General features: G+C 43.5%; 1 protein-coding gene across 1 annotated transcript in view; it reads left to right on the top strand.

Moving 5' to 3' along the window:
* DPT (dermatopontin) overlaps positions 1–14,340 on the top strand; it is a 70,850-nt gene extending 56,510 nt beyond the window's left edge. Inside the window, exon 4 of the mRNA XM_030203852.1 lies at positions 13,158–14,340. Coding sequence (XP_030059712.1) covers positions 13,158–13,224 — 67 coding nt within the window. The 3' untranslated portion in view covers positions 13,225–14,340. The remainder of the gene's footprint in view (positions 1–13,157) is intronic.
* Positions 14,341–15,035: the final 695 nt, after the last annotated feature.

Consider the following 15,035-nt stretch of genomic DNA (forward strand, 5'->3'; position numbering starts at 1 on the left):
CAATAAAAATTGAGCAGTGGGTCGTGCATTAGAAACCGGTTTTAAAACTGCACTTACCTGTCGCGTAGATCCAAAGCCCCCTGTACGAGAGACAGTAGAAGGAATAGGTGCTGTAAAATATGGTAAAATAATTAATTGTGCCCACGAGTCCCCGGGAGAAATTGTTAAAGGTGATGAGGACCATACTTGAATTTTAACAATGCCTGTGTAATCAGCATCAATAACTCCAGGGATAACATGAATACCTGCCTTCGATGCAGAGGAGCGAGGTAATACTAAACCTACAGTAGCCGCTGGAATGGGTCCTTTAAAGGTAGTATTATATACCAAAACTTCATGAGGTAAGATGGCAGTTTTACATTCCGCTGCAATAAGGTCAATTCCTGCACTACCTTGTGTAGCAGTAGTACTATGAGCAAAAGACCCTTGCACTCCCTTTGGACCGAGGTTAGGAGTTAACCCGGAGCAAAGTTTTTTGGGGGTGGCGGTGTGGAATTAATTGGATTAGAGCGACATTGATTGGCCCAATGATATCCTTTTGACATCGAGGACATTTTCGAGAAGGTCGAGAAGGTCCTTTTGCAAAGTTGGCACCCCCTCCTGGGGCTCTACACTGAGCTCGAAAATGTCCTGGTTTCTTACAATTAAAACACGTCCCCTGTGGCTTATTACCTTTTTGTATAGCTCCTGCTAACAAATTCATAGAATAACCATGAGTCCCCACATCTGCACATGCGCTCAATAAATCTGCTAAAGTAATTCCTGGGCGATGAGCTACAGTCTGCAATGCCTTTTTGCAATCTGAATTTGCATTTTCTTGGGCTAATTTAATCAATAACTCTGTTTGCGCATCAAGATTATCAATTTGCCTAGTTACAGCTTCCTGCAATCGATTAACAAATTGAAGGTAAGATTCGGTTGCACCCTGTTTAATTGATGCAAAAGATTTTGTTGGTTTATTCCCTTCTGGTGTTCTTTTAAATGCTCGCAAGATACAAGTGCCTATGGCTTGAAAACAGGTATCGTTTTGTTGAATTTGCATATCAAGGGTTGAAAATGGTCCCGATCCATAAATTTGATCAGGCACCAAATTAGTCCCAGTGATAAGTTGTGCTGCTTGCTTATATTCATTATCCCACACTACATATTGCGCAGGAGTTAACAGCATACGGAAAAGGTCTTTCCAATCTTTTGGAGTCATTAAGTAACCGTTACTAATCCCTTCTATCATGCCTTGAACAAATGAACTTTTTAAACCTGATTCTACGATAGCTCTACGTAATTCTCTCAAAACTTGATAAGGTAGAGCAGTCCATTCTGCATGATGTGTTTCGTTCCCTGCCTCTATTGTTGTAGTTCTAGTAACTGGGTATAAATTAGGATTAGGTTCCGAATTATCCCATAGATCATCGTTCCAAATGAATTCACCATTTTTTCGTGCTTGCTGTATACCTAATTGAATTAAACTAGGTCGTTCTACGCTCTTTGGTGTTTTGGTAATAATAACGCTATCATTAGCGTTGTTGTTTTGGATATTTTCAATTGGTTTATTAGGGGTAGTAGTAGTAAAGTCAGGAGTTTTGTTTTGCTCTTCCCTTCCCATATCGGTGGCCAGCCGACAAGAAGGAGGAGAAGGTGTAGGTCCAAGAGTCGCGGGAGGTAAAAGAGACCAGGTCTTGCCTGGCAATTTGTTGGATATATTTTCGTTAGTAATGCCTGTCAATCCAGAAGAGAGAATTACTATAGTAGAATATATCTCTCTCCAAGTCAATAATATAGGAGTCGAAACTCTAGGCTCTAAACGAAACTGCTGCCCTATCTTTTCCCATGTTTGAGGATCGAATGATCCCTTCTCTGGATACCAGGGACATTGACAAACTATTTCCTCAATTAAACGCTCTATATCTTTAAGAGTTATTGGATTTCGGGAGGAACCATATCTTTGCGTTATAGTATATAGCTCCTGTGCATGTTGTTTATGTGATGATGTTAAATTTCCCCCCATACTTACAGTGTTCCGTAGAAGGAATGGCGCGCTGACTGTTCCAGTCGTAGTAAGTACGTCACGTTTTCACCGATCACGTCGGGGATCACCAGATGTTGCAAAATAACTCTCCTCTCGTGTGTCTGGGCAAAAAACTCTTTATTTGGGAGTCAATCCCCTTCTTATATACTCTATGAATATTCATGGATATTACATGTATTATCATTACTATTGGTTACATTTTGCTTACACAACCATGATCATGCATTGCTTACAAGAACAACTCTACATGAACAGCTCGTGAACCTGCTCAGGAATGTACAAACATCACCTGCTATTCTGCTACTTTCTCAGGAAAGAACAAAAACATCACATGCTAGATTCTCAGGAATATACAAAACATCATCTGCTGCCTGTATCCAAATACATTCTATCTACAAAAAGATTAGTACAAGCTGATTGAGGGATGGAGAAGGAGCGTAGAGGGTGAGCACGGAGAACAGGTAGCAAGAAACACCAGTAAAGTATGCCTTGTGAGAGAAGTAGAATTTTAAATTGAATTCTGCTGCTAATTGGAAGCCAGTGTTGCACATGCAGAAGGGGGTCATATGATCATACTTTTTAGCACCGTAAATCATCCCTTTTAATAGCGCCTCAGAGCTGTGGGCTGCTTGAAAGCCTGATTGCTTAGAATAAAATGCTAAGGTCTTTTCTAAAAATATATATATATTCAAATGAAGAGAATCACTTTGTCAACAAGCGTAACCAAGAAAGGTGGATGTGAAATTGACTGAAATTATGCAGAAACTGAGGGATCAAAATGAGGTTTCTTAAGATAGTGGAAGGTAACTACCTGTTTCTAACTCTCAGGAACAATCTCTGGAGAAAAACTTGATTAAATTAGGGAATACATGAAAGGAAGCAGATTTGAGGCTAGTTTCTTCACACAGAATGCAGGCAAAGAAGTGAGTTTCAATGCCTGAAGAAACTTTTCCTGCAACAGCTGGGTCAGTGGATAGAATTCAATTCAAATAGCAGAGAGGGAATGATCCCGAGTTTGAATCTAAGGTCTGTAATGCAACAGAAATTAGCTTAAGAGGCGTTCCTTGAATTACCTATCTGAAGAGTTTTGTTTTGTAATTCAATAGTTTTTTAAATTAAGAATTGAGCAAAATCTTCCACAGCCAGAATTAGAGATCCTATTGGGCAGAATCATAGGGGCCAAATTATTTAATTACTGATGCTATGCTTTAGGGTAATTATTAGCCTTAAGGAGCACCATTGAGAGAGAAGATGTTTTTGATAGGATACAGACAGGAGATAATCTATCTACACGTTCCTTATATAATACTAGTAAAAAAGGCCCGTTTCTGTTTTAAAGGAAACAGGCGCTAGCAAGGTTTTCCTCGGAGTGTGTATGTTTGAGAGAGAGTGTGTGTGAGAGTGACTGTGTGAGAGAGAGTGAATGTGCGAGTGTGTGTGTGTGTGACACAGAGAGAGTGAGACTGTGTGCGAGTGTGTGTGAGAATATGTGCCAGGGTCCCCCCTCCCTCCCAGTTGCAGGGTCGTTGTCCCCCCCCCCCGGGTCTGTCTCATAGTTGCAGGGGGTTCCCCCTTCCCCTTCCCCCCCTCCCCAGTTGCATGGTCACCCCCCCAGTTGCAGGGTCCCCCCTCCCTCCCTTCCTCCCAGTTGTAGGATCCCCCCTCCCTCCCTCCCTCCCTCCCTCCTTCCTCCCTCCCTCCGAGTTGCAGGGTATGTTTGTCTCCCCCCTCCTTTTGTCCTCCAAGTTTTAAGGCACTGTCTATCCAGTTGAAAGAGCTTTAGACTTGTTTCAGATGGAACAACATTTTAAAAACGACAATGTCAAGCAGCTGCAAGTTTTTGCTTGTTTTTCAGTGTATAGCAATGATGGCTGCGTAGGGGAGTGGAAACAGAGATTAACCAATGGGCTTCATTGCTTACCGTAGACTTGCTTTGCTGACTTCCACTCCTGTCTATTGAACTTGCTGCAGCATCTCATAGGTTTGCAACCTTTGTTTTGAGTGAACGGGGATGACAGCTGTGCTGTAGTAGGAGCCGCTCCCCTTTGCCTCCTCCATCTTGCGAGTCACCAGTGGACCCCGACCCCCGTCCTGAGCCCTCACCTGCCTCCTGCAGATTCAACACTCGCCGCAGGCGCTCGCGTGCCGTGTCGCCACCCTCCCTCTTCGTGCTTTCCGATTGAGGGCGGTTAGTATGCGCGGGTGGTTCGGGAGGTTCGCAGGGGGTGTGCAGCGATTCCTAGGCAGGGGGAGGAGTAGGGAAACACTCCTCCCCCTGCCTGGGTCACTGTTTGCTGCTGGCTGGGTTGCGGTTTCCCTGGGGCGCTGTTTTCTGCTGGCTGGGTGGCGGTTTGTTGCTGGGCGTCGGGCTGGACTCGGAGGCGCAGCCAATCAGTGGCACTTCTTTCATGACATCACTTTTATCTACTCCACTCCATTAAGTAGACCACCTCTGGCCGGAAGCCACGGTTCCAGGCAGCCTCAGAACGTTGGAGGTGAGAATTATTATATAGGATGTTTTATAAAATTCTTAAAGCTTTTTTATTCTCAAAATATATATTAAATACAAATTGATTATTCTAAATGTAATCAAATTTGTAGCTCCTGAGAATGTTCAGTTTTTTTTCCTGTAAACCACATAGACTCTATTTGGGGAAATTGCGGGGTAGAAGAAATTGAATGGATTGAATGGATCAATAGCATTAATGTTGCTACTATTTGGGATTGTCAAGTACTTGTGACCTGAATTGGCCACTGTTGGAAGCAGAATACTGGGTTAGATAGACCAATGGCCTGACCCAGTATGGCTATTCTTATGTTCTTATGAAATGAATTGAATCAAAAGTTCATGACTTTCACCAAAGGCATTCAGCCAGTGGCGTTCCTAGTGGGGGGCGGTAGGTGCGGTCTGCCCCGGGTGCACGCCGCTGGGGGGGTGCCGCGCGCGCCTGTCCTCCGTTGTTCCATGCTTCTTCTCTGCCCCGGAACAGGTTATTTCCTGTTCCGGGGCAGAGAAGAAGCATGGAACAACGGAGGACAGGTGCGAGCGGCACCCCCCCCCCCCAGCGGCGTGCACCCCGGGGGGGACGCATCGACGATCCACCCCGGGTGTCAGCCCCCCTAGGAACGCCACTGCATTCAGCATATCTGCTTTACTTTTTTAATGTACACAACTCTGAATGAAACCAAGCATTTGATTTATCTGATTTGGAAATGATCTTACATTGTGGAGCTAGCTGATCAATAGCAGTTGATACCTTAATACCTTGCTCAAGATCATTTTTTTTGCTAAAGCCAGATTATAGTGGATGTGGGAGGGAAATTCAAGTTGATCTATCTTGATTTTGTTAAAACTGCATACAAGCAATAAATCAACCGACAAGCTATATAGTGCAACCACCCTGCTGGTTCAGTCACATAAACAAAACATTCTGTACACAGGATTCTTTCCCACTGGGTCCCTAAACAGAGCAAAATGGCAAAAAATTACAATCCATTCTCATTTACTCATTTCAACCCACTGGAATGTTGGAAGGAAATTATACATATGGGGTTAGAATGTCTGACTGTCTGAGGACAAAATAACTCTCTAATAATTTAACAAAACAGGACCACATTTGGCTGAATTCTGAGTGAGCTGCCTCTTAGAAGAAAACAAATGGAGAAAGTATGTGGAGCATGGCTCATGGAATTCTTTCCAACCTCTCTAAGTGTGTGTGTGTTTATGTCCTCTCTCAGTGTGTCTCTGACCTGAAGGAAAGAAGGATAGTACAGTTTGAATGGAGCAATATCGAAACATTCTATTGGTTTGAAAAGGATCATAAAAAGAAACAAAGTATATCAAACCATTAGATGTCACTGTCAACAGCTTTCAAAGAATGGATTTTACAGTTCAACAAAAGGTTGCCATAGTAGAGATAAGAATAATTCCTAAAACTATGTTGTACTATTGATCCTTCTGTTTCTGATTTTTAACAGTCTTTTCAGTCTGTTCAATGTTATAATGTTGTTCTACGTCTGTTCACTAGCTTCTGGTTTCGTACACCGTTGCAAATGGTGGTATATCAAATGTCAATAAATAAATGATGAATGAGGTTAGACTAGCTGTAGATGCTGGCAAATCTATCGTATTTGCACTATTGGATTTGTCATCCGCATTTGATACAAATGATCATAAGTTATTGTTATGCCATCTGAAAGACTTGGGAATTGGCAGGGTTGTGTTGGATTGGTTTTCTTCGTATCTAGAAGAGCCCACTTTTAGGTTTACATGGGAGATACCATGTAGAATTCCCATCCAGGTACTCTCTGGAGTACCCAAGATAGTGATGATGTATGGGCTAGTGACCCAAGTGTTACAAGAATTATGACAATAAATTATTGCCAAGGTATGTGGTAGCCCCAGGGTAAGTCATAGCTTTCTAATCCTAGCTATGCTACATCATCTCTAGGTAACATGGTCCAAATCATGTTTCCCTTTGTCATTTCCCAAGTGTGAATGGGCATTTATAACCTCTTAAAAGAGCACAAAATGTGCCACACCAGATCAGATAAATGTCTAATTATGCCCAGCATCATGTCACAAACAGCAATGTCTTTCTCAGGCTCACATGGCAAATAATGCTTTAAGGACTTTTTCTCCAATTCCCCTTTGACTATAATGGCAGATGAAGACCACAATGATAAAGGGGATGGAACTCCTCCTGTATGAGGAAAGGCTAAAGAGTTTAGGGCTCTTCAGCTTGGAAAAGAAACAGCTGAGGGGGGATATGATCGAGGTCTATAAAATCCTGAGTGTTGTAGAACAGGTAACAGTGATTCAATTGTTCACTCTTTCAAAAAGTACAAAATAGTTCCACCCTAGCGCACGGTATTTCTGTAGGGGGCTACCCAGTGATAATTGAGCAGCACCACACATTGGCCAGTTACCGCCAGATTAGAACGGGAGCCCTTACCATCACCTCAATGTTTGGTGGTAAGTGCAATGTTACTGCATGGCCATTTCTTTTTTTCAGCCTTTTTACCTACTGTGGTAAAAAGGGCCTCAGCATATGGCAAAAATGGCCGCCGCTGCTAGCGCAGGGCCCCTTTTACCGCAGCTTAGTAAAAGAGCCCCTTATAGAATAGCGCCTAATGCATATAAGCACCTGTCAATTTCATGGCACCATTGGCGCATGTAAATTGTGCCTGTCTCTAGGTGCCCCTTTATAGAATTCCCCCCTATAGACTTCTAAGTTCGGTCAAAAATAAGTTCCCAACATAGGATTTCTGAATAAGCAGCTGAGCTTTTCTTGAACATTGGCTTCAGTTCCTATGTGCATGTTTTTAAACTATTGTAACTGTAAAGCACATTAACATTTCCCTTGGGTGAAATGCTCTGTAGTGGTTAGTACACTAGGTTGGAATCCAGAGAAATCTTGAGATGAGTTCATACTTCTCCTCTAGTGCTGTCTGTATGGTCCCTCGGGTTTTTTTAACGCCCTGTACAACATTTTTCCCAGCTCAGCATAGGACTAGTACTTATCCTTCCCCTGCCCTCTTTCCAGCAATCCAGATATCAGAAATGTGCAGTCCGACATCCAACTCATAGTTGGCTGCATATGTCCTGTAATAACAAAAACATCCTGCATTCCTGTTTAGTGCTCTGTAAATGCAAATTTTAATACAAAATAAGTACCTGTATAATGTGTAAACCACTTTGATTGTAAACCCAGAAAGGTGGACTATCAAATCATACTTCCTTCACCTTCTCTTCCCTTAATACTGTAATTTACCAGTCAAGGCAGCAACAAAGTGAAACTAGCTTATCAGAGGTTTATGGAGAGTAATGCAGAGAAAACACAAGGATTGCTGAGAATTCCTGAGCCTCCTATATCAAATGTCAAACTCCTCACCACTTAAAATCTCCTTCCCAAAATGCCAGCACACCCAAGTCAAAATTTCCCCACAATATAATTTAAAATGAAAGCACGTCTTGTAAATCAACATCAATACTTCCAAGCAAGAAAGCTAACATTAGAAGGAACAAAGATGTTAACTTAAAAAAAAAACCCCACTAAAGAAAGGATCCTTTTATTCATGACTTAAAACAACATTTAAAAATAAAGATACAAATATAAGAAGCTTGGCTTATCTGTCTCTGTATTCCCAGCAGTCTAACCAGGCTCACTCGTAACTCATACAAAACATCCCAAAGCTGTTTATGTTCAGATTCTGGATTTTGACTGTGAATTAAGGGGGCTATATTCAAATCAATTTAACTAGCCAGAAACAGCTCCTGGCCGGTTAAATTGCCTATTCGGGACTAGCTGCTAATTTTCAGTGACACTTAGGGCTCTGTTTACAAAGGCACGCTAGCGTTTTTAGCTAACCGTGTAGATGCCCATGGGCATCTACACGGTTAGCATGTGCTAATTTTTAGTACACGTTAAAAACACTAGCGTGCCTTTGTAAACAGGGCCCTACACCAATTATTGCTGCTGGAAATAACCTGTTAGCGCCAACCTGAAAGCCAGCTATTTTGGGGGCATTCCGGAGGCAGGGTCGGCACTTCGCTGGTTAAATGCCAATATTCAACCCTTAACCAGCCAGGTTAACCACATAAAAGTCAGTCCCATCTTTATGCGTGACCAGTGCACTTTTTCTAGTGAAAACGGTGTCGGTACTCGAATGCTAGGCCACCCTTCAGGGGTGGGGGTAATCACTGAGGGACCCTCCCCACACTAGCCAGGCCCCCTGCAACCAGTCACAGAACCTATGACAAGGCAGAATTGGTGTGTAGAGCCTGAGCTCTTTCATTAAAACTTGGGGACCATGGGTCCATTTTAGCAGCCAATGGAAAAGGTGCCGGTACTCAGTACCCCCAAGTACCCCCACAAAAAAAGCCCTGTGCATGACCCTATTCATTAGCCAGCTCTGAAAACCCAGAAATTCAGTGCTGGTTCCTAGACATGGCCCAGCTTTGAATTTCTGGGTTTAACACCAAAGGCAGTCAGCAAAATGCTGATCACTAAATCTTCAGTTGTCTTGTCTTGATTCCTTCAGATTCTAAGTAGCAGGTGAATGTGATACTGATTCTTGAAGGCTGCAGATAAGTCTGGTTTTGAAGATGTCCACAAAAATCAAACAAAGGGACTTCTGAGGCCAGAGTAGGCAGATAAAGACCATATGACCTACCCATCACTCCTTTAGAGATCCTATGTACTTATCCCAATCTCTTGAATTCAGATACTGTTTTCATCTCCACCACTTCCACTGGGAGGCCACTCCATGAAGTCACCACCCTTTCCATGAAGAAGTATTTCCTCAGGTTACTTCTGAGTCTGCCCCCGTTCACCTTCATCTATGCCGCCTTGTTCCAGAGCTTCCTTTCAATTGAAAGAGACTCGTGTCTTCTGCATTTATGCCACACAGATATTTAAATATGTCTATCATTATCTCCCCTCTCCTGCCTTTTTTCCAAAGTATACATATTGAGATCTTTAAGTCTGTCCTCATATGCTTAATGACAAAAACCACTGACCATTTTAGTATCCACCCTCTGGACTGACTCCATCCTATTTAAATCTTTTTGAAGGTGCGATATCCAGAACTACACAATATTCTAAATGAGGTCTCCCCAGAGTCTTCTACAGGGGCATCATCATCTCCCTTTTCCTTCTGGCCATTCCTCTCTCTATGCACCCAAGCATCCTTCCAGCTTTCACCATTGCCATAAGATCATCACATGCAGTCGCACCAAGTCCTGCTTCTCTTTTGTACACAAACGTTCTTCACCCCCTGAACTTTACAATTTCCTCTGGTATTTGCAGCCCAAATGCACGACCCTGCAATTTTTAGCATTAAATCTAAGCTGCCAAATTCCAGACCATTCCTCTAGCTTCACTAAGTCTTTCCTCATGTTATTCACACTATCAGAGGTGTCTACCCTATTGCAGATTTTGGTATCATCCGCAAAGAGGCAAACCTTACCAGACAGTCCTTCAGCAATATCACTTACAAAAATGTTAAAAAGAACCGGCTCAAGAACCGAACTGTGCGGCACACTACTGGTAACATCCTTTTGCTCAGAATGAGCTCCACTTACCAGTACCCTCTGGCACCTTCCACTCAACCAGTTCCTAACCTAGTCAGTCATTTTAGGGCCCATTGTTGCAAAGAAGTCTACATACGGATGACCCAGGTGACTATTCATTAGATCAATTTCAGTGCAAGGCACCACTTGTGCAGTGCAGTGGCGTAGCAAGGAGGGCTGCCACCCGGGGCGGTTCGCTGTTGCACTCCCCCCCCCCCCCGGGTGCAGCATGATGACACCCCCCTCGGCACATCAACACCCCCCCCAACCCAGTGCCTACCCTCCTTATCTCCCTCCAACCAGCTCCCGCACCCTACCTTTAAAGAAATTTCGGAAGCCGTGGAGAGGTGAGGCGCAGTGCCTCACGCCTGCATGTAAAAGAAGTGTGGATTGTCATCGGGCCTTCCCTCACGCTGTCTGTCCCGCCCTCCCCTGACGCAACTCCCTGTCTCTGCAAGGGCGGGACAGACAGCGTGAGGGAAGGCCCGATGACGATCCACGCTTCTTTTACATGCAGGCGCGAGGCGCTGCGCCTCGCCTCTCCATGGCTTCCGAAATTTCTTTAAAGGTAGGGTGCGGGAGCTGGTTGGAGCCGGAGGGAGCTGAGGAGGGTAGGCACTGGGTTGGGTGGGGGTTGATGCGACGAGGGAGGGGGTGTCATCGTGCTGCACGGGGGGGGGGAGCTGGAAGGGAGCACCCCCCCGAGCTGACACCCGGGGTGGACCACCACCCCCTCCGCTCCCCCCTTGCTACACCACTGGTGCAGTGGAAGCTTGTGCCTGAGGCTGTCAATACATTTCTTTTGTTTACCAGGTAAGTATGTAGCCTACAAGAACAGCTGGAGTTGTATTGCAAAGTTCCAAATGCAGAGCACTTCCTTACAGGGGCCGTTTAATCCTGCTCTGCCTTGCTTGTTTATGTAAAACATGGCCACTTGATTGTCTATGCGGATGAGGAGTACCTTTCCCATTACCTACTTTTTCAGTAGTAGCTCAAGATGAGTTACATTCAAGTACATTGGGTATTTCTCTGCCCCTATCCCTGGAGGGCTCACAATCTAAGTTTGTAGCTGAGGTAATGGAGGGTTATGTGACTTGCCCAAGATCACAAGGAGCAGCAGTGGGATTTCAACTGGCCACCACTGGATGTCAAGACTGGTGCTCTAACCACTAGGCGGCTACTCCACTCCAGGGAGCAAACGCAGGGAAGGAGAGAGATTCTGGACTTCATGGGTGGGGGTAGGGAAGAAGAGAGATAGGGAAATCTGGATACCACAGAGGGGTGTTGTTGGACATGGATTGTGCATGCCTGAAGGGTGCCTAGGGTGTCAAATAACCTTGAGTCAGCCCTGACAGTAAGGCTTCTGTAGTGAAGATCATATTAAATTGTGGCTGATAGCCCTGCATGATCTGTGTGATTATGGGGCTCACTTTCAAAAGAGAAAAACATCCAAAAAGTGGCATAAATCTGCATTTGGATGTTTTTCTCACAAAATGTCCAAGTTGGTATTTTCAAAATCAATTTTTAGACGTTTTTCTATAAAGTGTGTAAGAAGTGCTTTCAAATCACAAGGGGGCATGTCAGGGGTGTGTTAAGGGCAGTATCTGGATTTTCCTAACAACCATAATGGAACAAAACAAAACTATTCAGAACTAAAAAAAAAAAAAAAAAAGATGTTTTGAGGTAGACCTGTTTTTATAACGAATAAAGCACAAAAAGGTGTCTTAAATGACCACTGGACGGAATCAGGGATGACATCTCCTTACTCCCCCAGTTGTCAATGACCCCCTCCCACAGATGTGATTAAAAACATTACTTACCAGCCTCTATGCCAGTCTCAGATGTAATACTCAGGTCCATTAGAGCAGCATGCAGGTCCCTAGTGTAGTGGTAGGTACAGTGCACTGCAGACAAGTGGACCCAGGCCTATACCCCCTCCCCCCACCTATTACACTTGTAGTGGAAACTGTGAGCCCTCCAAACCTCACCAGAAACCCACTGTACCCACATATACTGTAGGTGCCCCTTTCACCCATAAGGGCTATTGTAGTGATGTACAGTTGGAGATAGTGGGTTTTGGGGGGCTCAGCAAACAAAATAAGGGAGCAATGGTGAAATGTATACCTGGGAGAATTTATTTGAAGTCCTGTGCAGGGCCACCTAGGGTGCCCCATTGCTCTCCTGGGATGTCTGTGAGGCTAGTCTACTAAGAATGCTGGCTCCTCCTACATCCCAATGGCTTGATTTCATGCGTTTTTCATTTGGACATGTTTTTTTTCAAAAATGGATCAAAAACATAAAACACACAGAGCACAAAAACATCTAGCAAATAGCCATTTAAAAAAAAAAATAGACGTTTTTCTGTTTTGAAAATGGATATATTCCCCACTTGAATTTTCGACATCATATCGAAAATGCCCCCTATGTGTACTTTCTGGGAGAGAAGCTGCCAAAGTTGGTCCCAATAGGTAACGTGGCATTTTGCCATGGGCACAACTGTGACCACATGGCCATGTGACCCAAGAGGCATAGGAGGGATTGCTCAAGCTTTGGATTGTGCAAATGCAGAAAATGGTACCCTCCAAAAAACGTAAGTTTTCACCATGCAGCAGTGGCAGGAGAAAGGCGACTGTAACAGTTTAGTTATAGCCCGCTAAAGCCAACAACGTAGCTCACAGCGGATTACAATCTAAGATACTAGATTAGATTGTAAGCTCTGTCAAGCAGGGACTGTCTCTTCATGTTCAAGTGTACAGCGCTGTGTACGTCTATTAGCGCTATAGAAATGATAAGTAGTAGTAGTAGTATGTCTGGTAGGAAAGATTTACCTTGAGGGATGATCAATCATGGGCCAAAGAATTGCAATGTTTGGTTTAGGAACCCCATGGAGGAGTCACATTGATACACAGAAAGCTCGGATACAGCTTGGGCAGATGAAGAGCTGAGGGCTGTCACCGTGATGTCTGGGGAGAAGAGGGATTTACAGGGTAAATATGGAGAAAAGCGCTGGGACAAAAATGATGTTAATAAAGTTAATTTTCTGTTCTTTTTCTTCAGGGATCGCCTGTGGAAGTTCATAGCTTGCAGGATGACAGATTTCGACTGTGCATTCCAAAACCTTTAGACGTGTGCAAGCTGAGCAGCCGAAGAAACAGCAATCAGCCACAAAGAGTCTGCTTCCTTCACCATAGCAATTTTGAATTAAAAAAGAACTGCACCCACCAGGATCTTTTGTAATGTTTACAAAAAACATAAGAAACTATACTTTCTGCTCATAAAGAACTTTGCAGTAATAAATTGCTTTAGTTTTTGATAAAGACAAATGCTAGGCTTTCAACAGAATGAATAGGCTGCTTCATTCTACCTAACATCACCTCCTGTTGTTAAAATTCTATAAGCAGCTTCCCTGAATTGCTAGAAAAAGTGTCATAAACGGCATCCCATGCCCTGCTGTGATTGGTTCAGGCTCTTTGTGATGCCATTCATAACATCACAGCTGTACTGAACCAAACAGATCCAAAGAAGAAACATTGTAACCCTCTTTCAGACATTTTGACAGGGAGCATAATATGGAGACAAAACCGGTATCAGAATTTAAGAGAACCTAGGACAAAGACAGAAGATCCTTTATTGTGGACAAATGAAGGAAAAGCCAGAAAGCAAGAAAGGTGTATGGCATTGTAACAGGATTGGAAAATAATCAGATACGATAGTGCTGGCGGGTTTTGCCATCCAATTCTCTGTTTCTAAAGGTAATCAATAGAAATAAAATAAAATAAAACAGAGAAAATAAGATGATACCTTTTTTATTGGACTAACTTAATACATTTTTTGATTAGCTTTCAAAGGTAGCCCTTCTTCATCTGTTTCTATACAAAGCTGCTTCCAGGAACACAGAGTCCCTTCAGGGTAACTGCTTCATGAATTTTAGCACACATATTTTATTAGTAAAGTATCTATTCCATGCAAGACAAAGAAATTACTATTTGCACTGTTGAAATGCACTGCATGTTCTTGGTGGATACAGTTTTTTATAAGCTCTTAGTTGTAGTAACCACATGCTATTCTTCAGCAACATAACTGGATCTATACATTTTATTTTGACTCACTTCCACACTTAGAATGCTTACATCATGAAAATGAATAATGCGCCCAGTTCATGTACATGTTTATTAGTGTTTTATAATTAACAACAGCCCGTGAAAAGCGTGTGAAAAATAAAAATGCATATAGTTGTAAATTTGCAGAATAGAATTCATTTCTGTGTGCTCTACAGCTTTTTGTCTCTCCTCCTCACCACAAACCTTTTGAATGTGGTTCCTGGATTTTATTCCAATACATTTATCATACACTAGTAAAAAAGGCCCGTTTCTGACACAAATGAAATGGGCGCTAGCAAGGTTTTCCTCGGAGTGTATGTTTGAGAGAGTGTGTGTGAGAGTGACTGTGTGAGAGAGAGAGAGTGAATGTGCGAGTGTATGTGTGTGATAGAGAGAGAGAGTGAGATTGGGTGCGAGTGTGTCTGTGAGAGAGTGTGTGTGTGAGAATGTCCTCGGAGTGTGTATGTTTGAGAGAGTGTGTGTGTGTGAGAGAGAGTGAATGTGCAAGTGTGTGTGTGTGACAGAGAGAGAGTGACGGTGCGAGTGTGTCTGTGGGAGAGAGAGAGTGTGTGTGTGAGAATGAGAGTGTGTGCAAGTGCGTATGTGAGACACAGTGAGTGAGAGAGAGAGAGACAGTGTGTGTTTCACACAGATACAATGTGTGAGAGAGAGTGTGTGTGAGTAGGGTTACCATATTTTGTCCTCTCAAAAAGAGGACACATGTTCCACCCCCTGCCCCGCCCACATCCGCCCCTTTCAAATCCTTGTCCCGCCCCCTGTCACATATTCCTCTCCCCTCCCGGGTCACATATTCCCCTCCCCTTACTTACTATCT

This window comes from Microcaecilia unicolor, chromosome 5, assembly GCF_901765095.1.
Source record: "Microcaecilia unicolor chromosome 5, aMicUni1.1, whole genome shotgun sequence".
NCBI classification, from domain to species: domain Eukaryota; kingdom Metazoa; phylum Chordata; class Amphibia; order Gymnophiona; family Siphonopidae; genus Microcaecilia; species Microcaecilia unicolor.